This window comes from Mesoplodon mirus (assembly GCF_964341445.2).
Source record: "Mesoplodon mirus genome assembly, chromosome: 3".
In the NCBI taxonomy this organism is placed as follows: Eukaryota; Metazoa; Chordata; class Mammalia; order Artiodactyla; family Ziphiidae; genus Mesoplodon; species Mesoplodon mirus.
The window spans coordinates 41359118-41382786 of NC_138978.1; the positions used below are offsets into that span (position 1 = coordinate 41359118).

General features: G+C 46.1%; 1 protein-coding gene across 6 annotated transcripts in view; it reads left to right on the top strand.

Moving 5' to 3' along the window:
- Nucleotides 1–23669, top strand: part of MAST2 (microtubule associated serine/threonine kinase 2) — a gene marked incomplete at its 5' end in the record, with an annotated part of 199710 nt that overhangs the window by 164971 nt on the left and 11070 nt on the right. For 4 of the 6 annotated variants that reach the window (XM_082614571.1, XM_082614566.1, XM_082614569.1 and 1 more), the window contains 10 exons: nucleotides 2911–2986; nucleotides 6282–6302; nucleotides 8142–8220; nucleotides 10575–10729; nucleotides 12620–12695; nucleotides 15169–15378; nucleotides 19610–19711; nucleotides 21984–22116; nucleotides 22948–23009; nucleotides 23277–23362. In XM_082614571.1, coding sequence (XP_082470697.1) covers nucleotides 2911–2986; nucleotides 6282–6302; nucleotides 8142–8220; nucleotides 10575–10729; nucleotides 12620–12695; nucleotides 15169–15378; nucleotides 19610–19711; nucleotides 21984–22116; nucleotides 22948–23009; nucleotides 23277–23362 — 1000 coding nt within the window. The remainder of the gene's footprint in view (nucleotides 1–2910; nucleotides 2987–6281; nucleotides 6303–8141; nucleotides 8221–10574; nucleotides 10730–12619; nucleotides 12696–15168; nucleotides 15379–19609; nucleotides 19712–21983; nucleotides 22117–22947; nucleotides 23010–23276; nucleotides 23363–23669) is intronic. The other 2 variants (XM_082614568.1, XM_082614570.1) reach the window with 1 other exon arrangement.

Consider the following 23669-nt stretch of genomic DNA (forward strand, 5'->3'; position numbering starts at 1 on the left):
ACTACAACTACTGAGCCTGTGTGCCACAACAAAGAGCCTGCATACCACAACTAAGACCCAGTGCAGCCAAATAAACAAACAAACAGATAAATAAATAAATAAATAAATAAATAAATAAAAGAATCAGCCAAAAAAGAGACTTATAAGGTGAGGTCTGAGAGGGTCCCACGTGTGAAGCTTCCAGTGCCTTCTCTCCATGAAGTCTAGATGCATCAACCCCCCCAGCACGCTCATGTGTAACAGTACGCAGAGTATTATTAACCAGGAAAGTTCTTCAAAGCTTTGGTGTCCAGAGTGCTTATTGGGGTTTCATTATGTAGGTGTGATTGATTGATTCATTGGCTATGTGATTGAACTGAGTCTCTAGCGCCCCTCCATTCCCTGGAGGTCAGAGTGATATCAGATGGCTTAAAGCCCCAGCCCTCTAGTCACATGATTGGTCATCTCATTTGCATAAACTGTCTGGCCCCACCATAAATAACAAAGACACTCCCATCACTTGGGAAGTTGCAAAGATTTAGAGGCACATTCCCAGGAACTGGGGACAAACGCCACCAGATTCTTTTTTTTTTTTTTTTTTTTGCTGTACGCGGGCCTCTCACTGTTGTGGCCTCTCCCGTTGCGGAGCACAGGCTCCGGACGCACAGGCTCAGCGGCCATGGCTCACGGGCCCAACCGCTCCGCGGCATGTGGGATCTTCCCGGACCGGGGCACGAACCCGTATCCCCTGCATCGGCAGGCGGACTCTCAACCACTGCGCCACCAGGGAGGCCCCCACCAGATTCTTTATTACACAATAGCTGGTATAGAATTCTAGGTTGGTAGGATTTGTGGGTTTTTTTCATTAATTTAAAGATGTTGTTCCATTGCCTTCATGCATTGTTTTCAATGAGAAGTCTGCTATAATCCTTATCTTTGTTCCTCTGTATATAACATGTCTTTCTTACCCCCCTGTCCACCTCCCAGCTGCTTCTAAGATTTTTCTTTTTATCATGAGTTTTGAGCAATATGATTATAATGTGCTTTGGTATAGTTTTCGTCCTCTTTCTCTCAGGGTTCTTGGAGATTCTTAGATATGTGGGTTTATAGGTTTTTTTCACCAAATTTGGAAGACTGTCAGCCATTATTTCTTCAAATATGTTTTCTGCTCCCCCACTCTCTTCTGCTTTAAGGATTATTAGTCTCTGCTTGAAGTTGTCTCACAGCTCAGTGGTGTGCTGGGTTTTATTATTGTTGTTGTTGTTGTTTACAGCTTTTTTTCCTCTTAGTGTTAGTTATTTCTGACATATGTATGTTCTATGAATCCCTAGCTTTACTGTGAGCACCTGGAAGATTCATGTTCTTCCCGATAACCATCACCACACCTGGTCCTTGGAAGGCTGGTCATTGTTTGTAGGATACTGATGTCCGGCGATTTCCTTGAGGCTTTAGCTGGGTGGTTTTGGGAATCAACAAAGGGCATCTAGTTTTACGTGTCATGGATCAGACTGAAGGTACTTTTTAATCTCTGAGATGACACTATTTAAAAAGAATAAGGATTTTTTTTAAAGACCTTGATAATTCTGAGGAGGCCTGATTCTTTTTAAGTCCTGCCTAAGGAAACAGTTATTCCAAATCACTTTTCTCACACCCTGGTGGCATGTGCCAGCCAGGAGGTGGGATAGATTGTAGGAGATAGCCCTAGACACATGGGAAACCCAGGGTTGGTACTAGGTTGAGAGCATAAGGTTGTACACCTCATTGGGGATCCCTGTCAAGGGGATGAGTGGAAGCTGAGAATGCCTCTTCTTCACTAGTTCTCCTAAAGAGAGTGCCTTTATATAATTGATACAGAGGTGCTGCATAGGGTAGGGGGCATTGTTTGAGAGGCTGGTTTTTCCAAGATCAGTACAGAAAGGCAAGTGCTATCCACACCTGCTGAATGGAGATAATGAGAAACACATGGGCGGCTTCCTGGCACCTTGGAACAGTCATACCCTATACAGGAAATAAACTGCCCAAGAAAAAGCCAGGGCATGGTGAACTACCAAGTCCCTGGATAGCAGTTCCCCATAGCCAGTGTTGGTTCATAGAGGTGAGCACAGAAGTGGGGAGGTGGGTAGGGATTGTCAGAGTGGTTAGCACATCATAGAGTATGGTGCTTACTTCAACATGATTTTTGGGTAGAGACATGTTGACAGTTCCTCCTAAATACCAGCCCCCAGCTGGAAGTTAGACCAAAGAAGTATGGCAGGCTTAGGTTTGAGAATTGTGGTCATAGCGCTAAAGTAAGCACACAGTTTTGTTCAAAGCTTCTGAGCTATAAGTTTACAAGTTATAAGGAACATGTGAAAACTAATAAAGAGAGAGAATTCCTACACTGTGAAGGGGTTGGGCATGCTTTGCAGACTTGGGGGCCTTGTGTATGGACTGTTTAAGGAGCACTGCTCTCCTGAGAACTTCATTTTCGCTTAAGCACACATATTTCTGAGTTAGCCCCCTTGGATGCAGTGTGCAGAGATATATGTGCAAGAGGCTTTCAGGCCAGGAGTCCCGTTGCCCTTTGAGAAGTGGGAGCGTTTGGCCGTGCTGTCTGTACTGAATGAGTTCAAGCCTTTGGAAAGTTGGGTTAACTTGAATAGGCAGATTGGAACCTGAGGTGTTCCAAGGAGGGCAGGTTGCTGCTAGATCTAAAACAGATGTCTGAGAAGCATAGATGGTTACAGGCAACTTGGGAACAAGGGAGAAACCTCTGGGCTGCCAATTTTTGCAAATAGAGAATCACTAAACTAATGGTGGACCTGGAAAAATAACCATATAATGCTAATTGCCAATGCTAGGGGCTGATTTCTTCCCTGAAGGTTATTATCATTTCAACCCTCCTCAAAAGCAAACCTCACAGAGGATTTCTTTTACTTTCCTTGTCCACAGGTAACAGTCCTTTGGACAGCCCCCGGAATTTCTCTCCAAATGCACCTGCTCACTTTTCCTTTGTTCCTGCCCGTAGGTAAGTTGACAGAAAAACTCCTCTGTGACTAACATGTGTGGCATTTGAATGAATATCAGTTAAATGTCAGCTTCCTCCTTTGAGGCACTGCCCTTCCAAGTGTGTTACCTTGGTCTACCAGCCATCAAAATTCCTTTCCTGCTTTCCTCGCCCAGGTCATAAACAACTTGTTCAAGCTTTGCTTTCCAAACACCGTAGGTATTTGTGTTTGAATGTTCAAATGGGCAAGTAGATATTAAAAGTGAATTTATTTTATAATCTTAAGCACAAGTCCCTGGTTTCCTGAGGGTATGTTCGAAAACATTATACTCTTGACTGAAAGCTATCCTAGAGTGATCGATGAGAAAATGGGTTTTCCTCCCAAGAGGACCCAAAGTTATACTCTTATTCCTCTAACTCAGGTAGTTCCAGGGAGCTAGAAGAGGCCATTTATGCCTCCCTCCTTGGGGATAAAGAGACTACCAGATCTTCACTTATCCTCCCAGGAATTTAGAAAGATTTGGTGTGTTGCAGAGCCATGCTTGTATTCCTCACATTTCACTTATTTCTGGAAATGATATCAACTTATCCCTGGCCCATGGTAGCAATCCTGACAGTTCAGCCCATTGCCAGGGTATCACCTGGCCTCTGGAGAAGTACTGAGCTGATTGACATGAGTCAGTCCATATACCAAGGCTTCTTTTTTTTTTTTAATACATTTATTTATTTGTTTGTTTATTTTTGTTTATTTTTGGCTGTGTTGGGTCTTCGTTGCTGCATGTGGGCTTTCTCTAGTTGCGGTGAGCGGGGGCTACTCTTTGTTGTGGTGCGCGTGCTTCTCATTGCGGTGGCTTCTCTTGTTGAGGAGCACTGGCTCTAGGCGCACAGGCTTCAGTAGCTGTGACACGTGGGCTCAGTAGTTGTGGCTCACGGGCTCTGGAGTGCAGGCTCGGTAGTTGTGACACACGGGCTTAGTTGCTCCACGGCATGTGGGATCTTCCCAGACCAGGGCTTGAACCCGTGTCCCCTGCATTGGCAGGCGGATTCTTAACCACTGCACCACCAGGGAAGTCCCCCAAGACTTCTTATACAAATTATTTACTTTTCAGAACATCTCTAAAATTCTTTCTTGGCAGCGTTCACGTTCTTTGACTTTATTTTTTATTTTTATTTTTAAAAATATTCTTGGTGGGAGTCAGTCTTTGGTATTAAGACCTCCAGAAAAATCATGGCTCCAGATTTGGAGCCTCTAATGGTTGGAGAATGATATATACATCTTGAGATCAGAGTAGTAGTAGTAGTACTCAGACTTCTTTTTTAAGAGAGATAACAGAAAAAGAACAGATTCCTAATTTAACAGCATTAACTCACTGTTAAAATGGCAACCCAGAAGAAATCCACCCCCTTCCTCTCCCGGATTGTATGCAGCTGAAAAGGTCGTGGACAGGTTGGGAGAAGTTTGATGGCTGACTTGAGTGCCCCTCCTGACCCAATTGCCTTATTCAAAGCAAGTATCGTCAGAGTTTGTTCCATGGACTCACCTCTCCTACCCTGTGTAACTTCGTTAGTTAACTAACGATCCAGATAAGAACACTTACAGTATAGGTATATAATGGATGGATGCATTTGCTTTCCAGCCCAGCTGAAAGTCTAACTTATCTCAGACTTCCTGCCTTGATTGTGTTTGAACTCTAGCCTCAGATTAGGTCTGAGCTGGGACAGTAGGACCTGTGACTGTTCTCTGTAAATGGCATTGAGTCATTTCCCATTCATTCAATAAATATTTACTGAGTACCCAGTAAGCCCAGGCACATGCTGGGTACTTAGTTATATAGTGGGAACCAGAGAGACAGAGCCCTAACTTTCTAGAAACTTAGTAGACTTAGTAGAGTCTGTGCACTTGTTGTTCCCTTTGAGGGAATGCTGTTCCCTCAGGTCTTTGCTTAGTTAACTCCTTCTTGTCTTTCATTTCTCATCTTAAATGTCAACTCCCCAGAGAGGTCTTCCCTCACCATACAATATAAAGGAGCCCCCCTCATCATTCTCCAGCAAACCATCCAGTTTTATTTTCAAACTAGTACTTTTCAATGCCTGATAACAGTCACCCCTCGGTATCCAGAGGGGATTGGTTCCAGGACCCTGGTGGATACCAAAGTGTACAGATGTTTAAATCCCTTATACAAAATGGCATAGTATTTGCATATAACCTATGCACATCCTCTTGTATACTTTAAATCATCTCTAGATTACTTATAATACCTAATACAATGTAAATGGTATATAAATAGTTTTAAATACAGTGTGAATAATTGCTGGCATGGAGCACATTCAAGTTTGGCTTTGTGGAACTTTCTGGATTTTTTTCCCCCTGAATATTTTTGATTCACTGTTGGTTGAATCTACAGATGCAGAACCCATGGATAAGGAGGGCTGACTGTAGTTTCTTATTTGTTTTCTGTTTCCTCTCAACCAGAATCAAAGCACCTTTAATAGAGATGCCTTAATATGTTGAAAATATGTCTGCTAGTATATAATAAGCACTCAGTCGGTGCTTATTGATTGAATGAGTGGTGGGGAAGAATAACGAACAAGCAAACAAACAAATATATAGCTGTAACCTGTGATAAGCACCGTGAAGGGAAAGAACATGATGCTGCCTAAAAGAGTAGGAAGGGAATGAGGCTGGAGAGTCTGTACTGGGTGGTCATGTAAGCCCTCTTGGAAGGAGTGACTTTTAAGCCAACCTGAAGGATAAGAAGGAGCCTGCCATGTTGGGAGTGAGGATGCAGGTGTGTAGACCAATCCATGCAGAGGGAATAGCATGTTCCGTCGGTGTCCTGTGTCTGCATCATTCCCTGGGCTTTAGGAGTAGGATCAGCCGGGGGCTTTGGGACCTGGTATTACCACTGAGATCCACACAGGTCTGTGCTAGGTGGCCTGAAGTTTGAGTCGTATGGAAGACAGAACCCCGGCTGTCCCCTTACCAGACATAGTAGGAAAAGTAACTAGGTATTGGTGGGGGAGGGGAGGGAAGACTTCAACCCTGCGAAACAAGGTACTCAGGAATTGTGTTTCCTATCACTGAAGTTGAGCATGAGCTTTATAGAATCACATTAGTTTGGAATATCACACAAAAGGCAGATTTAATGAAACTCTAGGGATAGACCCATTAGTCACACAACTTCACTACTAACTTACACACATTCGTAAACAAAAGGTTTACCTCTGCCAAGCTAGACCAAACGCCAGGTGTCAAACGGAGCAGTCTCTCTGGTTCCCTTTGATTCTCACTTTAATATATGTCTTTTCACTACAGCCATGGCCACAGAGCAGACAGGTAATAGCGGACGTGATGGGGAGAGGGGATGGGAAACTGCTATGCATGGCCAGACAGTATGGTTTGTGGTTTTATGCTTGGTGAGAACTGGCTGTGATGAGTCTTCTCTGACTGTGGGTATGAACATTTGGCCTTTCATTTCTATCCAAGAGGCCCTGAGGGAGCCCCCTCTACCTGCTGGAACCAAGGCTCCATGCTCCATGCTCATATGTTTAGAAAGCAGGATTTGCTAAATATTTAGTTCCAAGCTTCTGAGCGTAGGAACAGGTCACCCTCATTCCCACAACTTTCCTCAGTCACCCAGTGGGATGACCAGGCAGAGGAAATGGAGGCATCCTGTAGTGACATTTCTGACTCTGGTGGTCCCTGCTCTTCAGTTTACAGAAAAATGGCTGCCATGCAGTTGGTTCCCATTTCTGTATGAAGGAGGAAAAATCACCTGTGGAGAAGTGTATCTGACAAGGGTTTGGGAAATGCCTCCCTGAGTTAGACTAGTCCCGTCTTTGCTGAGCTCTGTTTTCCTGGAATTGACTTGCTTCCTTGTGTAGAGCTCTCAGGACCCAAAAGAGAGATCAGAGAGAATATCATGTTTGAGCAGCCTCCTGGACATTTCTTTGCCTCAGAGACTAGGTTCCAGCAGGACCGGCTGCCTGGGTGGCATGAAGTTTGAGTCATGTGCATGTGGCATGGAACCCCCGGCTGTCCCCTTACAGAACATAGTAGGAAAAGCTGCTTGGTAGTGGTGAGGGTGGAGAGGAGTGCTTCCAAAAGAGAAGCCCTGGCAAGATTGATTCCTTTTTTTCCTTCTTCCTCTCCATGCCTCCCCGCACCCACCTTTAACTGTGGAGCCTGGAACAATTCATCCAGATCTCTGGGTCTTAATGTTTTCTCTGAAGATTGAGAGTATTGAACTTAACTTCTAAAGGTCCTCCATTGCTAACGTTCTTAGGTTCTGTGGGTCACATCAAAGAAGTTTTTCTGTAACTTCAACCAGAGCAGGTTGTACCCCTAAGCTCCACAAGAAAGAACATTTGTGTTACAACACATCCTGTAGTCCAGGAAAGAATCACTTGTCCATGTTATAAAAGCTTCAAACCAGATACTTGGTTGATCTTTCTTCTCTAAAGCAAAGCAGGTAACTGTGGTTCTCTGTGATGAGAGCTTCAGAGCACATCCTCTAAAGAGCAGCTGGAAGCCTGCCCCAAAGTCTCATATATGGCCAAGGCTATGCCACTTCACTCTTCTTTCATAAGTTTGCTGTCACTCTTGGACAAACATTCTCAAAGATTGGGTTTATGAGTCCTAATGGGTCCTGGGTAGCCTTTGACTGTTTGCAATCTATTGATTCATACTCAGACCCAGGTGCTAGTTTGGCTTCTTCCCGGTTATCAACCCAGTGGCCTGGGGAACACCAAAGGACCCTTCGCATGGAGCCTTCAGAAAAGGAACTAGCATTTCAGTGGCAGTTCTCTCCTTGTGATGATGCCTTTAGCTGCAGTCCTCTGTCATTGCTTCTCTGTCATCGTTAAAAGTGAATAAGTTGAGAGTATAAAGATTTTTATTCCAAAACCATAGTATTGCATAACAGATATTCTTATTTAAAGTTATGGACTCCATTATAGTCAGAGATGTCTGTCTTTGCAGTGGAAAACACACAACAATAGGCCCCATGTAGGAAAGAGATACGAAAGTGTGTGCTGGACTGAGCAGTACTGTCTTGAGACAAGAAAGAGCCTACCAGTGAATCAACTGCCCCAAAAAACCTGATGGAAAGACAGGCAGGTCCTGGGCTCAGGGTGGGGCTTGATAGAAACTGCCTAACATTCTTTTCTTACATAGGACTGATGGACGGCGCTGGTCTTTGGCCTCTTTGCCTTCTTCAGGCTATGGAACCAACACTCCTAGCTCCACTGTCTCAGTAAGTAGCCAAATCTGTGGCCGTACCTCCTTCACCCTGAGGAAATACTTCCCTACAGGTATTGCTCCCTGTCCCTACAGTGTTGCAAAGTGGTTCTCAACTTTTTCTCCAAAGCCCAACTCAAAGAGGTTGCTTGGGATGAGGCTGAGAGGGACAGAGTCTGGTGGCCCTTAACAGCCGTAGTCAGATCCATTAAATGCCTTTGGAAAGAATTAACCAGCATGTTTCTGAGCGTCAGTTATTCCTAGTGGAGTCAGAAGAGGGCTTGAGGATGGACTTTTGCTCTGCCTACAAGGCCAGGCACAGGGACTCCTAAGCACGGTTCCCTTGCTCCCCTATTTTATTTGTAGAACTGCAACCAAGAGCAGATAACACCCCCACCCCCATGTCACAAAGGCCTGGTAGACCCTCCTCCAACTTTTTCACCTTTTCCTTTCAAAAAAGAAGGGAAGGATGAATGTGATTTGATATTCAAGTTTGATTGTATATCAGCAAAAAAATATATTGGGCCTGTCTCTAAAACTTCTAGTTATGTCTCTTTTAGAGAAGATTTTAGCCTAAAACACAACAAATGTCCTAACTGACACTATGCACAATTGACTCTAAAATGAGTATTCCTCATTGAGCAACGTTTAATTGAAGCCAGGATGACAAGTTGGCAAACACGTTCTGTAAAGGGCACATATTTTAGGCTTTGTAGGCCACAGACCGGAAGACCCGTTTCTCCATGTCTTCCACCATTCTTCAGGCCTTCTCAGCTCAGTTTGTATTCATAAATCCCAAGCAGGTAAAAGAAGTTATCATCTCCTCTCTTGACCTAGATATTACTCTTTAAAAAAAAATTTTTTTTTATTATTATTTTGGCCGCTCTGTACCGCATGTGGGATCTTAGTTCCCCAACCAGGAATCGAACCCGTGCCCCCTGCAGTGAAAGCACGGAGTCTTAACCACTGGGCCACCAGGAAAGTCCTAGATTTTACTCTTAAATTAATCCAAAGATCTCACTGGTCTTTTGGCAGCTGTTTAGTTTCAGATCTTTCCCTAGTAAATATCCCTTCCCCATAATCCTTTACTCAAACAGGTGATTTTTGAGACCCAAAGTAAGAGTCATGTATTTATTATATATAGATTCCTGTTCAATAAGTTTTAATAGAATCAACCCATTGCTCCAGCTTATTTTATTGGAATACCTTAAAATACCAATTTTGCTTCATGTTAGTTGCAGTTGGGTGAGAATACTTTTTGCAACTTCTATCCAAATCATTTATAAAAATGTGACCAAGACAGAGCCTCATGAAAACCTCCCACTAGCTGTTTACAACTTTATGTATTATAGGATTCCATGAGAGAAGTGTGCACTGTAAGTCAAAAAAATTTTTGATTTCTCACTTGGTATTAAGGCTTATGTGTGGCAACAGAGTTTTCTTGGTGTGGTACTGCAGCTTTGAGTGTAAATGAATTTAGACATTTAACCCCAGATCCTTCGTCAGTTGGTGAACAGAAATTGAGGCAATAGTGTTAGATTTGCTGCTGCTGTAGCCGGTCTTGTCAGGTAAGGGCGGGAGCTCACCGATCCAGGTGCCAACCGGGGCTGCCACGGCAATGGCTGCATTGGTGGGATGCCTGTAATAGCACAGCTCACTCCCTCAAATGGTCTCTTGTGATTCTGGAATCTCAATCATTGGGCCATGTTTAGAATTCTTAATTGTTTTCAGGTCAAGTCTAATTTTTGGGTTCTAGATCTAAAAATAATTTTCTTCCCTGCTGGATTTTCATGCCTGTTGGTGTCCCTAGAGCCTGGGCAAAGCCTTCACAGCTGCAGCAAAGCCAGTTGCCCTCTTGGTAACAGCCTAAAGGAAACATTGCTGAGCCATCCTGGGGTTCTCCCAAGGTGTTGTAGAAGGGAAAACTTATGGGGATGTCATTTGTAGGCTGGGCATACCTAGAACATTTCCTAATAAGCCAGGAAGCATGATTTATTACTTGCCATTCTAACTAGCCAGAAGTTTCACTGAGGGCAAAGGGTCCACATGGAAGAATCTTTTTGCCACCTAAAGAGGCTCCCTAGGTAATTGGAGAGCTGTCACACCTCATGAATGTCTGGGTCTGGCCCCCTGCAAGGCTCATGAAGGACAATAGTATCTTGGCTTCGTCAGAACTGAGAGCTCTGAAGGATAGAGATGAACGGGATCATGCACAGTGGAGGCTCAAGGGAGCAAGGGGAAGCATGCTGGCTGTGGGCTGACCTCAGGTTTACGTTGACTGGGGAGCCACTGACCATTTTCAGTCCCTCTCCACTTCTAGACTGCCTTAGACATGTCTTTAATGCTTTTTAAAAATGTTGTCCCCTCTAGTCATCATGCTCCTCGCAGGAAAAGCTGCACCAGTTGCCCTTCCAGCCTACAGCCGATGAGCTGCACTTTCTGACGAAGCATTTCAGCACAGAGAGTGTACCCGATGAAGAAGGACGGCAGTCCCCGGCCCTGCGGCCCCGCTCCCGCAGCCTCAGGTGAGGGTGTTCTCCGCCCACTGCCCTGGTACCCATGGAGTTCAGCTTGTCTGCACAGCCTAGGAGTCAACAAACTTATTCCATAAAGGGGAAGGTAGTAAATAATTCACACTGTGTAGGCCATATCATCTCTGGCAGCTACCTACTCTGCTGTTGTGCAGAATCATCCACAGACATTATGTAAACTTTATTTATAAAAGCAGCCAGTGGGCACATTTGGTCTGTGGGCCGTAGTTTGCCAACCCCTGGCCTAGCACATGGGCACAGCTCAAATGAGTCAAGTGCAGTGAAGCTCAAGCCCTTTGGTATTGGGAACAGCTCAACTCACCATCACAAGAGGTGCCTGAAGATGCTGTCAAGGGGTCCCTCTTTTTCCCTTTGAAAGTAGTTGGCAGTAGAAATGTACTTTGGACTCCATTCAGTAAAAGGAGAGTAATAGTATCATCCATTCTGATGGTCACCTGGCTGCAGAACCCAGAGGCCCAGCATATATAAACTAGGCCAATTAAAAAAGTTGCTTCTGAGGACACTTGTGGCTGACTCGGGGAAGAAGCCCATTGCAGAAGCAGAACTAAATGCCCATCTAAATCTATCTCATTTCCCTGAATCACCTGGGCTCATCAAACCAAACAAACCTTAACAGCTGATTTATCTGTGTATTCCATAGATTAAATCAGCTCTTCTCTTTGGCATTAGGTGGTAAATCTGTGCCAGAATTCCAGGTTAAAGGGAGAGGGTGGAGAATAAAATGATCATGGCTTTAAATGATCGAGCTCAGATTTCCAGGGTCCCTGGGAAATAAGAAGTTGGTTAACATGTTCAGGGTGGGGGCCCAGAGGAGCAGTGCCTTCCAGGAAGAATCCCCTCAGGTCATGTTGGCACTGCAAGCCACAAAGACTGGTTCAAGTTCAGATTGGTGAGAATAATGACTGGGACTGCAGTGCAAAGGGTCAGACATACAACTGAGGGAGTGTGAAGTGTGGAGCCCAGTGTGTTTCTTTGTCTCATACAGAGGAACGTCTGAATCTTGGTGCTCTTCACACTCCACACAGAGACAGGGGCACCTTTTAGGCCATTTGAGACTGAGAGGACTACAGTACCTCTGGGGAATCCCTGAGGATTACTCTTAAAAAGCTGGGTAATGTGCATTAATGTAGCAGGCAGACCATGGCCTACTGTAGGGAGGAAAGGCAGAAAAGAACGGTTCTGAACATAGCTCAGCTGGGGTCACATGTTGGGCACCAAACTGGGCAGGACCGAAATAGCCATTCAGTTGTGTGGCTCAAACTCTGAAATCCTTTAAGAGGATGTAATCACACATGGGCCAAAGGGGAAGATTTAGATGACCCAGGTTTGTAATTCACTACGGGCTGGCTGGACTGGCCTCATTCATCCCCCAGGTGAGAGCTAAGTTAACCCCATTGGATGCAGCTTGTTTAGAAAAGATACAGGTATACACTGTCTTCCTTTGGTTGTTTTGGTGGTGGTTTGATTTGATTTGATTCCTAGAACATGCTGGGGTATGCCCAACCCCACTGGCCAAAGCAAAGAAGACCCAGAGAGTCCTGTTCTGGAGGAGGTGATCCTAGAAGAACCACCAGTGGCCTCAAGAGTGGTCTCCTCCTGTCTAGGCCTTTTCGGGCCCTGGCAGAAGTCTTTGTGAAGGCCAGGCCTCTTACAGGAAGGTAGTCTAGCTCCAGATGGCACAGGTTTGAGCTGAACGGTGCTGGCAGCTCCAGGAATAAGAAAGGCTCTGGAACTCAGCACTCCTGAAGGTGGGAGTGTGTGGGTGCTGCAAACAGTGGGTGGGCACGGGCTCTGGGGATGGACATCTTTCTCCTTGAAGGTTCCCTGGCACTAAAGTAACACAGTTGTTTCCTTCTTATTTAGTCCTGGACGGTCACCAGTTTCCTTTGACAGTGAGATAATAATGATGAATCATGTGTACAAGGAAAGATTCCCCAAGGTAAGGATCCAGTTTAAAGGAGACTGGTAACGCCTCTGAGGATGCCGCCTCCAGCCAGCCCCAGTGGGAAGACTGGGGGTGGGGGAGTCGCCAGAAGCAATCCGGAAGGAGAGCAGGGAGGCGCCAGGAGGAGGAGGACACAAGCATGAGGGCTTTCAGACTGCTGGAGAAGAGGAAGGCAGCAGAGGACTTTGAGTTTGGGGATCGTACTTGCAGAGCCTCTATTTCTCCACTCCCCAGGGAAAGGGGTATCCAGAGGGAAATGTCGAAAACATATCCCACTGTATATTAGTGGGAAGGAAAGAGCAGAGACCTTGTTTTTAACCGTGCACATCAGGATCCATGAGTTGGGGTCCCCCAGAAGGAGATTTGCCCTCTGAGAGCACCTTCATTTAATGCAGATTTCTAAAGCAGCACTCCCATTACCAAGCACAAACAGAGCTACGCTGGAAGTTTCCTCTGGCAGGACGTTGGCCAGAGAGAGCAGTAAGGTGGGAGACAGCTCAGAGTTGCTATTCACATTTGGACTTGTGTTTTCAGGCAGGGAGGAAGGTAGGTTAGTGTTCTGAGATGGTTGAGAAATGGTCTCCACAACTGCAGTTTGACTGTAAACCTCCTTGTTTGTGGAAGGAGGACCTTGTTTCCCATTTGCATTTCTTTTGAACACCACATGCCTAAATACTCTGACCTGGCTTTCTAATGATAGGCCCTGTTCCTGCAGAACACAGCCAGTTCTGTCTGAGAGAGAATCAGGGCCTGACGGAGGTTCCCTCTCCATGACAACAGCGAGAATGGGGTCTTCAAGCCTCTTTCTTCATCCTCCATCCAGACCCCCGGCTCTACCTGTTCATCTGTATCTAGGGTCTGCGATGTGTGGTTCCCTGCTCCTCCGAGAGTGTCCTTTTTCGAGCCTCGAGTAGTCTCCTGGGCACACACGGGTGGCTTAGGGAAAAAGTGCGAAGCCCTTGTGCTCTCCCTCTTGACATTCACAGTGAAGCAGAGCAGTGAGGAGGAGCTCAGACCCTGGAACCAGGCCGACGGGGTTCAAGAGGCCTTCTACATGAGGCTTATTATCCTCATGACCCTGGGCAGATTATTTAACTTCTCTGAGCTTCATTTGCCTCATCTGTAATCTGAGATAATAAGAGTATCTATCTCATAGGGAGTTTGTGAAGATTAGTGAACATTAAGCTTTTCTAACTGTGCTCAGGACATAGCACTCAGTAAGTGTTAGCTGTTATTTCTTTGCTGCCCTGTGGTCTGCACTTTCTAGCCTTCAAATGGGCACTGGAGAGTAAGAGCAAGGAAGAGGGGCAGAATGAACAGCTAGGAAATCATTCTGTTGTGCCTTCTTCATAAAAAAGTTTGGGTGTGTATAGTGTTTAGAAATGCATCTCGCGTGTTTCCTCCTCCTCCTTGTATATTAGGTGTTACATTGTTATTCTAGCATTGCACGTTTGTATGTAAGATGAACTCATGTTAGAAAAAGCATGTTAAGATTCCTTCCACTCCCTCTTCTCTTTCACCTCCCCTTCCCTCCCTCTCTCCCTACCACACCACTACACCATAAATATGTGTGTATGTGTGTGTATGTGTGTGTGTGTATATATACACACACATATATATACATATACAAACACCCACCTAAACACACACTGAAAATCAGAAATCACCACCTGGTGGCAAAGGAAAGAAAGCCAAGCCCTAGATAGGCAATTAGGAACTTGTTAGCTGATGTATATTTGTCATTTTGACATTCCTGTGCAGTTAGGTCCCCAAGAGGCTTCTGAGCCAGACCTCATGCTGCTGCTGGGGATCCAGGTCCGTGAGCAGGCAGGTTCACACCTTCAATAAACACTCTCTGAACATCTGCTTAACTCAGTTGGGTCCTAAGTTCAAGTTAGAGGATCCTGAGATAAATCAAACTCCCACTGACTTGAAGAAGTTCCCAGTCTGGAGAAAGATTTAGAAACCAGGAGTGTCCACACACCAAGTTTATACAGTTGGGAGGTCCAGTGGAAGCACAGAGGAAAGGAAACCCAGTTTTCCTGGAGGAATCAAAGACTTCCCAGAGGAAAGATGATGCTTGAACTGAGATTAGAAGGAGTAGTAGGAGTTTGCCAGGCAGGCTTGGCAGGTGAAAAAGCTACACACAGGGAACAGCATAAATGGACAGAGGCATGAGATAGCATGATAAAAGAACAACAGAACCTCAGTGTCCTTAGAGCAAGAGAATGTGCCGTTCAAGGAGTGAGGAGGTGGACAAGGCCAGGTGAGAGAGGGCCTTGATTGTAATGTTTTGACTTGACTTGAAGGTGACCTTTCACGTCTCCAGTCATCAGGTTTCCCAAATGCAACCTCAGGAAACCAGGATCACAGAGCCCATCCTTAGGCTCTGACCAGGCCCTTCAGGCTTAGCTCCAGCTGAGCTGGATCAGAAGGGAAGAGTCACTTGTCCTGCTTTGATTTGCAGGCCACCGCACAAATGGAAGAGCATCTAGCAGAGTTCATTTCCTCCAACACTCCAGACAACGTGTTGCCCTTGGCAGATGGAACCTTGAGCTTTATTCATCATCAGGTGATTGAGATGGCCCGAGACTGCCTGGATAAATCTCGGAGTGGCCTCATTACCTCACACTACTTCTATGAACTTCAAGAGAATTTAGAGAAGCTTCTGCAAGATGTGAGTGTCCTTGTTCTGGAACTCTGGTGAATCCGTATAGTAGTGGTTTTTAGTCCCAAGCTAAGATTAAGGCAGTCATGGTGTTCCCAGCCTGCTTGCCACCTCCCTGCTGGTATGCGGGACCCACCCCACATTTGCTGCTGCTGCTGGGCTTTGATTCCTCCTCAGTCCCCTGCATTTCTCAGAGAAGCCTGTTCGGTGTCAGAACTCAGTGCTGTGATTCCTTTCCTTTTCTAATACCAATTACTCTTCCCGAGGCTCCAGCATTGGTAGTGTTCATAAATATTTGCCTAGGAGATTTGTAACCCAAAGCCAAAAAGAGGCCCCAGTGGCTGTAGTGGGCTCTCTTTTGGTAGACATACTGGTGCAAGCAGAACCTTGAGACTGCTTCTCCTCAGCCGAGGGAAAACAGACCTGCACTACGGGTTTATCCGTTTGCTGATATTCTGTTTGCGTAGCAGAAGTTCTCCAGTGAGGACTGATGTGTTTAGAGACCTGATCCTCCCCAGCGTAAAAAGTCTCTGGGCAAAGTAATCCAGAGACCATTGAGTTCTTCTCGCTGCTTCGTGCTCTGCTCTTCGCTTTCCTCTCTGCCTCTCTGATAGGGTGATCGGACGCCTTCCCACTCAGACTACAGTTGCCCATATCACACCATTAGTACAGCTTAGGGGAGAGGAGATGTGCTGTCTCCTTGGGGCTCTTCATGTCACTAGAATATTTCCCAGTCCAGACCCCTGTTACCTCCAGACATGTGCCTTCATGCTTTTGTAGGACCAACTGAGCTGAGAGCCCAGGCTAATGGGCTCAAATGACTCTGGTGTGTTAGTCCAGAAATTAGGAGCAGGAAGTTGTTTGTTTTTTTAATTTAGGAAACAGTTGAATCTAGAGAAAGGATGACTAAAGATCATCACGATTATTGCTGTCAAATGTTGGGAGTTTTATCATATGTAATATGTGGCAGCTTCTCTGTCCCGTAAAAGGCATACTAGCCCAGTGGACAAGAGTTACGGTGAGAAAGGTTTTGATTTAATAGATGAAAAAGTTCTTCCTTCTACAGAAATGTCTTTTTCTGATTTCAAAAGTAATACTTAAATTTAAACATTTCAGAAATATGAGTTTAAAAAGCTGAAGTCCCATGAAACATCACTGGTGGCTGTTTGTTTCTGTTCAAGAATAACTTTCTAACAGTTCTCCAACAATACGTAGGGATTGAGGCATCAGATAAATCAACTAGAGTGACTTCCAAGGTTGCTTGTATATCTAAGATGGATATTCTGAAATGCTCAAGTCAGAGCTTTGCCCAAAACCTTCAGGCGTTTCCCACATGCACTGCCCCTGGCAGTGGGAAGAGCACTGAACGTGGAGCCAGTGCATTCATGTGTTCTCTCATTTGCTAGGCCCTGGGAATGCAGAGAAGAAGTTCAGTGCCGGTTCTGGCTCAAGGAATTTGCTGTTGACTGGGGTTGTATTACAGTAAACATAATAGCTATCATTTATCGAAGTCTACTGTATGCCAGACACCACACTGAGTGTTCTATACGCATTATCTCACTTTTGTTATTATAGTAAGTGTGATTGATGAACACTAAACAGAGATCAGTTCTGAGCACAGAGGAGGATGTGCTGACTCTGCATGGAGAGTTCAGGAAAAGCTGAGTCTTGATGAGTAGGTAGGAGTTCACTGGACCTAGAAAGCAGTATAAACAACCTTTCAGAGGTGTGGAGGAACTTGGTTCATTTCAGGAATTGCAGGTAAAGTAGTTTGGCATGACTAGAGTGAAGGATGTCTGCAGGGAAACCCTGGTAGATGAATTTGCTAGGCACTATGTTGTCTAATTTAATCTTCACAACAACACTGTAAGGAAGGTATTATTATTATTCTCTAAATATGCAGATGAGGAAACCAAACCTTGAAAGGGCCAAGTTAGCCCAAGGTAACTCATTTCTTGAGTAGCAGAGCTAGCACCCAAACCCAGGTTACTTATTCCAGAGCCTAAGATTGTACACTTTCAAATACTTAGTCAATAAGCATTGACATCTGCTATATAAGAGGCACCTGTGCTAGGCCACACAGCCTCTCTACTCACAAGGCCCTACAGTGTACCTGTAGAGACAGACAATTAATTATAAAACAACATGCTAGTACCATGTGCTGTGAGCAAACAGCTAGGAAAACATAGAAAAAGGAGCCGTTACTTGTGCTTCGTGTGTGTGTGTCTGTGTGTGTGTGGCGGGGGGCAGGGGACTTAGATGAGGCTTCACAAAGTTGATATTTGAGCTGCGTGTTAAAAGAATGAACAGGATTTCATCAAGTGCCCAGCCTCTCTTTTCATTGCATAACCAGTTTTTTTAATGGTCTTCATTTGCTTGTATTTCTTTCCTTACAACCTGTTCACTATTCAGTCTCTTGCCTTCTACTTTCCCTTCCCATTATTCCACTGAAACATTTCAGGCAAAAGTCACCAAAGAACTAACTGGCCGGTTGCCAAATGCTGTGACCTCTTTCAGTCCTCACTTTCCTTCACCTGTCTACAGAGGTTTCCGCAGTGAATACCTCTCTTTGATCTTTTCTCCCCCCGAGTTGTCATGACACTGTTCTCCAGTCTTGTGGTCTTGCTGCCCCTTCACAAGTTTTCTTAAATGCTGGTATTTCGAGGGGCACCTTCCTGAGCATCCGTGCTCCTCATTCTCCTTCCTTCACTCTCTGATTGGCCCTGTCAGCTCCTGTGTCTTCAGTTGTCATCCATCTGCTAAGGGCCCTTGCTCCCCACTGTTCTTCTGAGCTCTGGATCAGTGGCCCCAGCTGCTGATTGGACTCCTCCACTGTACTTCCCACATCGGTTAGTATTCTTCGTTGCAAGTAGTAGAGAACCAACTCAGAGCAGTTTATGCAGGAAAGGGAAACTAATTATAAAGATTGGAAGGGTGTCTTAGAGGATTGAAGACAGGAATGCAACCAGGCCTTAAGAAGGGACCAGAACCAGAAACGAGAGCCTGTGGAAAGCCCAGGAACCATTCGTCTTCCTTCTCTCAGCTCTGTTTCTCTCCCTTTGGAAGGTATGGTCATCCTTTTCACCCAAGAGCGAATTATACAGTTCTGTCATGCTGATATTAATGGTTGTCGTTCCACCCACTTTTAAGTTCCTAGGGGGAAAAAAAATGTAAAGAAAAAGCAGGGGTGGGGGGAACTTTCCTGGCGGTCCAGTGGTTAAGACTCCGTGCTCCCAATGCAGGGGGCATGGGTTCAATCCTTGGTCAGGGAACTAAGGTCTTGCATGCTGCATGGTACGGCCAAAAATTAAAAAATAAAAAATAAAAAAAAAAGTAAGTTCCTAGGAAAGTAGTCCACTTTGGTCAGCTATCGGAGGTGGGAGGGAAAGTGCAGCCACACAATACAAATGTGGCTCCAGAAGTCAGAGCAGTTTCCAAGAAGAGAGCATCTCTGGGGCTGAGCAAAGTATCTAGAATAGGTACCTCAAACTTTCCAAGTCCAAAGCAGAACTTTTCCACCTACCTGCTTTCTCTTTAAAACCAAAGGGAATATGTTCTCTACCTATCCTCACCTAAATTGTGTATTTTTTTATACTATTTCATTTATGGGTTCAATGGAATTTCCCTAAAATTGTCGTTGTACTTACCATGTATTCCTGCCTCTTCCACCCCTCAGGGCTGCTCTGAGATGGCCCAGTCTGTCCATTTCCCTCCATTCTTACTGCCTTGACTTATGCCTTTTTCATCTGCACTATTGCAGTAGCCTGCTGGTGGGTTTCCCTGCTTTTAGGCTTGCCCTCCTTAGTGCACCATCCACACTACAGCCAAAGTGATCTCTCTAAATTCCCTTCTGGTCACATCACTCTCCTGCTTTGAAGTCTTTCTATTCCTTACAGTCTGTCTGTGGTGGAAAGTGAGCATCAGTGAAGGCTCCATTGGGAGTTACCCCTTGAGCTGGGGTGTGGAGGGTAAGTGAAGCCTGCTGGATGGAGCAGCAGGTAAACCTGCGTGTCTTTGTGACACTCCTCGGCATCATGTAGTGTTCCTCAGCTCAAGTGGTTCCTGGTAAGCAGCCTGTCCCCCCTCACGGCCCACTGGCCCTCTCTAAGGTCTTTACTTTGCAGCACTCTCTGTACTACAAAGTGCTTCTCCCCAGAATAGGCTCTGCCCAGCCCAGTCCTGCTTCACTCAGCCATGTTGGGCTGGTAGATTGCTTAAGCATCCTTTGTCTTCTCTACAGGCTCATGAGCGCTCAGAGAGTTCAGAAGTGACTTTTGTGATGCAGCTGGTGAAAAAGCTGATGATTGTCATTGCCCGCCCTGCTCGTCTCCTGGAATGCCTGGTGAGTGGGCTCTGGGAAGGTTGGGGGGGGGTGGCTGGAGGGGAGGGAACGGGGGCTGTAGAGGAAGTATTCTGCTAACAGCAGAACTGTGGGGGTACCCACTGCCATTTCTGCTGCTGAAGTCCTTATTTAAATATGACACACAAGCAAGTCCCTGTGAGGAAAAGTGGATGCTCCTGAGAAGTGTGGCAGGGAGGGGTGCTCGTCGGCCCAACCCACACTGAGCAGGCCCCAGGTCAGTGGGGACCCTGGGGGTGAGGAGCACAGGCCAGTTTCGTTTGTACAAGTTGAGTCCACCCTTCATTTGATCAGTGACACCTTGCTAAGTTACCTGCGTCATTCTAGACACTGGAGATACAGGCGTAAATAAAGCAGAGTCCCTGATCCTACGATGCCTCCTCTGCAGTAGAGTTAGATTTCGTCTTTTAGTGCCTTAGGTATGAGGCATGGAGACATGCAAATAATAATTATGATACTGGAAGAAGTTTGCAACCAAGGGAAGTACAAAGTGCAACGGGGACATGGGGAAGGAAGTGCTCTAGTCCTCGGGATGAACAGAGATGGACATTCAATGAAGGCTCCCTGAGGAATGTGAAGCTTAGTCAGCTACTTGCAGGATAATTATGAGTTTGCCAGGGGAGCACCATCAGAAAAGGCATTTGATGGAGTACAGGGTGTGTCTGAAGTGTTGGTGAGGGATAAACCCGGGAGGTAGGCCACGACAGGACCATGGAGAGTGTTGGGTTCTTGGCTCAGGAGTTTGCATTTATCCTTAAGGCTACTTGGAGCCATCAGAAAGTTTAGGTAAGAATATGACACGGTCAGATTTAGTTTTTTAAACTAATTTTATAGAGGTATAATTTACACACAATCACATATATCCCATTTGAGTATACAGTTCAATGAGTTTTAACAAATATACACCTGTCTAATCACTGCCACAGTTAAGATGGAAAATATTTGTCCCGCCTTAGAAAATGCCCTTGTGCTCCTTTGCAATCAGTCCCTTTCCCCTGCCCACCTTACCTCCCACTCCAGGCAACCACTTATCTGCTCTTTCACTATGGATAAGTTTGCCTTTTGTACAGTTTCATATAAATTAAATCATATAGTATGTTCTGACTTCTTTCACTCAGCATAATTTTTTTGAGATTCATACATATTATTGCATGTATCAGTAATTGGTTCCTATTTACTTCTGAGTAATACTCCATCAGATTTACTCCTAAGAAAGATAACGCTGGCTGCAACATGGATAGTGAATTGGAAGAGAAGGCAGGATGAGCCAGGGACAGCCTTGTAGAGGCACTTAAAGCAGTTCATGTGAGAGAGAGGAGCGCCCAGAACTAGGACAGTGGTGGGAGAACAGAGCAGAAGAGTTGGGTAGAGGGGGGTTTCTGAAGTAGACATTCTGACTAGACAGGGACTGAAGATGAAGAAGAAGGTAAAAGGACTTCCAGTCTGGGTTAGATTGTATCCACATAGGTAGTGGTAGAGTTCTCCAAACCCGTGAGACCAGAGGTAAAGAAAGCAGTGGAGGCTGGGGTCGTGGTAAACAGAGGCCTCTCCCTCAAGGACATGAAGTCCGTGGTTAAACAGGGGCTTGGAGTTAGGCCTGGGTTTGCGTGCTGATTTTCTCTTTCTTCTTACCTCTGTGGCCATGGTCAAGTCCATGCATCTCTGTGAGCCTTGATTACCTCACCAAGGTCACAGAGGTGTCTTCAGGGTTTAGCCCATACTGGCACTTAGTAGGCACTCAGTCAATGGGGCCCTCGTTATTATGTGCTCCAGGCAGACAAGGACTTCTGTGCTGTGTCCACAAGGCTCTCCAGCCCCCAGTACACAGGGGTTGCTCAGTAGATGTCTGAAGGCATGTGTGTGCACCACCAGGGCTGTGAAGCGTGACTGAAGGTGTGCCAGGGCTGCCCCTCTTCACTGGGTGTGGGAACACACCTGACAGTGCCGTGTCTGGCTGGCACAAGGCTTTGGACCAGGCAAATAGGCAGAGCTTTCTGGAAACCAAATGCTCTGGTTCTTATTGCTGTAAAGACAGCAAATGCTTAGGATGTCCAATCTGGAGGTGACCTGTAAGACAGCTTTGTCCCCATTGGTTCCTGAATCACGATGTTTCTGGGGAATCAGGGGTAGGGGTGTCCATCACAAAGAGGAAGTCTTCTTGTTCATCCTACTCTGGATATATGCCGTAAAACCGAAGAGACCAACAGCCTGCTCTTGTAGCCCTCACCACTGACTACCTCTCTCCCCGGTACAGGAGTTTGACCCTGAAGAGTTCTACCACCTGTTAGAAGCAGCTGAGGGCCACGCCAAAGAGGGACAAGGGATTAAATGTGACATTCCCCGCTACATCGTTAGCCAACTGGGCCTCACACGGGATCCCCTAGAGGGTGAGCATGCGGCCTGGTGGCTGCAAAGAGGCCCCGCAGCCTACAAGCTCTAACAGCAGGGAAGCCACTTGGAGAAGAGGCTTAGTTGGACAGGGACACAACACAGCATCAGAGGCCCGAGGGCTATAGGAAAAACTGTGTTCTCTGTCATAAAACAGCCCCTCCTTCAGGATTGTCCACATCTGCCTTATATAACCCAAGCTGGATTGCCTTGGGCCCACCTGCATTGGATTTAGAGTCTAAGATCAAAAGGTCATCACAGAGGACCACAATCACATTTTCAAAAATGGTCACCTCCTCTGCATGTTCGCCTCTCCTGCCACCTCACAAGTCCTCCTGTGTCTTTGGGGTGGTCCCAACTCAGGGCTTCAGAAGATAATGCCATTCTCTGGGCCTTCACACTGAGCCCCTCCTGAACCATGGGCTTCCAAATCCCTAGTCTCTAGTCGTCCCACTCCTGCCTTTCCTGCTTCCCAACCTCATCTGGCAAAGCAGAGTCTTGACCAGCAGGATGGGGGCCAGCTATCAGACAGCCCAGCTTTGGGCCCTGTTTTCAGGCATTGTCCCAAGTTTGAGGGAAGCTTTGTAGAATTTGCCAAGCCTTTTGAATGGCACTGGACTTCTAGAAATAGGGGTGGCAATATTATTTGACAAACAAGTCTAAAAGCTGTTGACTGCACTAAGGATAGAGCCACAGGACCGCCTCCCAGCCTGTTGCAGGAAGCATTAATGCCTTCCCTACATGCATCTGTCGTGTGATGTGAATGGACTGCTGAGATGTCTTGACATTGCCGCGCACACTTTTCTCTTGTGTCCTTGATTTGTTTCTAGAAATGGCCCAGTTGAGCAGCTATGACAGTCCTGACACTCCGGAGACAGATGATTCAGTCGAGGTAAAAAGACCCTGAGCTCCTGCCTCAATCCTGGAGCCGGGGCCCTGTGAAGCAAAGGGCTGTGAATTCTCTCTAAGAGACTGTCTGAAGGAGGGATGGCAGAGTGGGTGATCACTTACACTGTCTGAGAGGTCATTCAGCTCCTGGGGAAGAATGGACAGGAGGCCACAGCAGGGCTAAGAGCTAAGCAGATGCTGGGGCCACAGCTTCCCCAAAAATGTGAGCTCTGAGAAGCATTCCTGGCTCCTGCCTTTTCATGTCTTCCAGGGCCGTGGGGCATCTCTGACATCTAAAAAGACACCCTCTGAAGAGGACTTCGAAACCATTAAGCTCATCAGCAATGGCGCCTATGGGTAAAGGCAAGGGTCAGGGTGTGGCCGGGACTGGAGCTAAGTCAGCCCTGGGGCTCTTCCTTCCGGAAGTGAATGATGCCTAATCCTCTGAGCACCAGATGCCTCTGGACGGGCCCTGTCCCTCCCCGAAGCCTCCAGGAGAGGCAAGAGCCCAGCTTCCTCTGACACCTGAGTGTGGTTCCTTTCCCAGGAAAGATTCCCTCTCCTCTTGGTGGTGCTTCTCCTCTCACTGAGCTCTGAGGAGGGGTTGAGCTGTGTCCTCAGGACTTGGTATATCAGGGAATTGAAGAGCTCTCTGGGCAGGTGC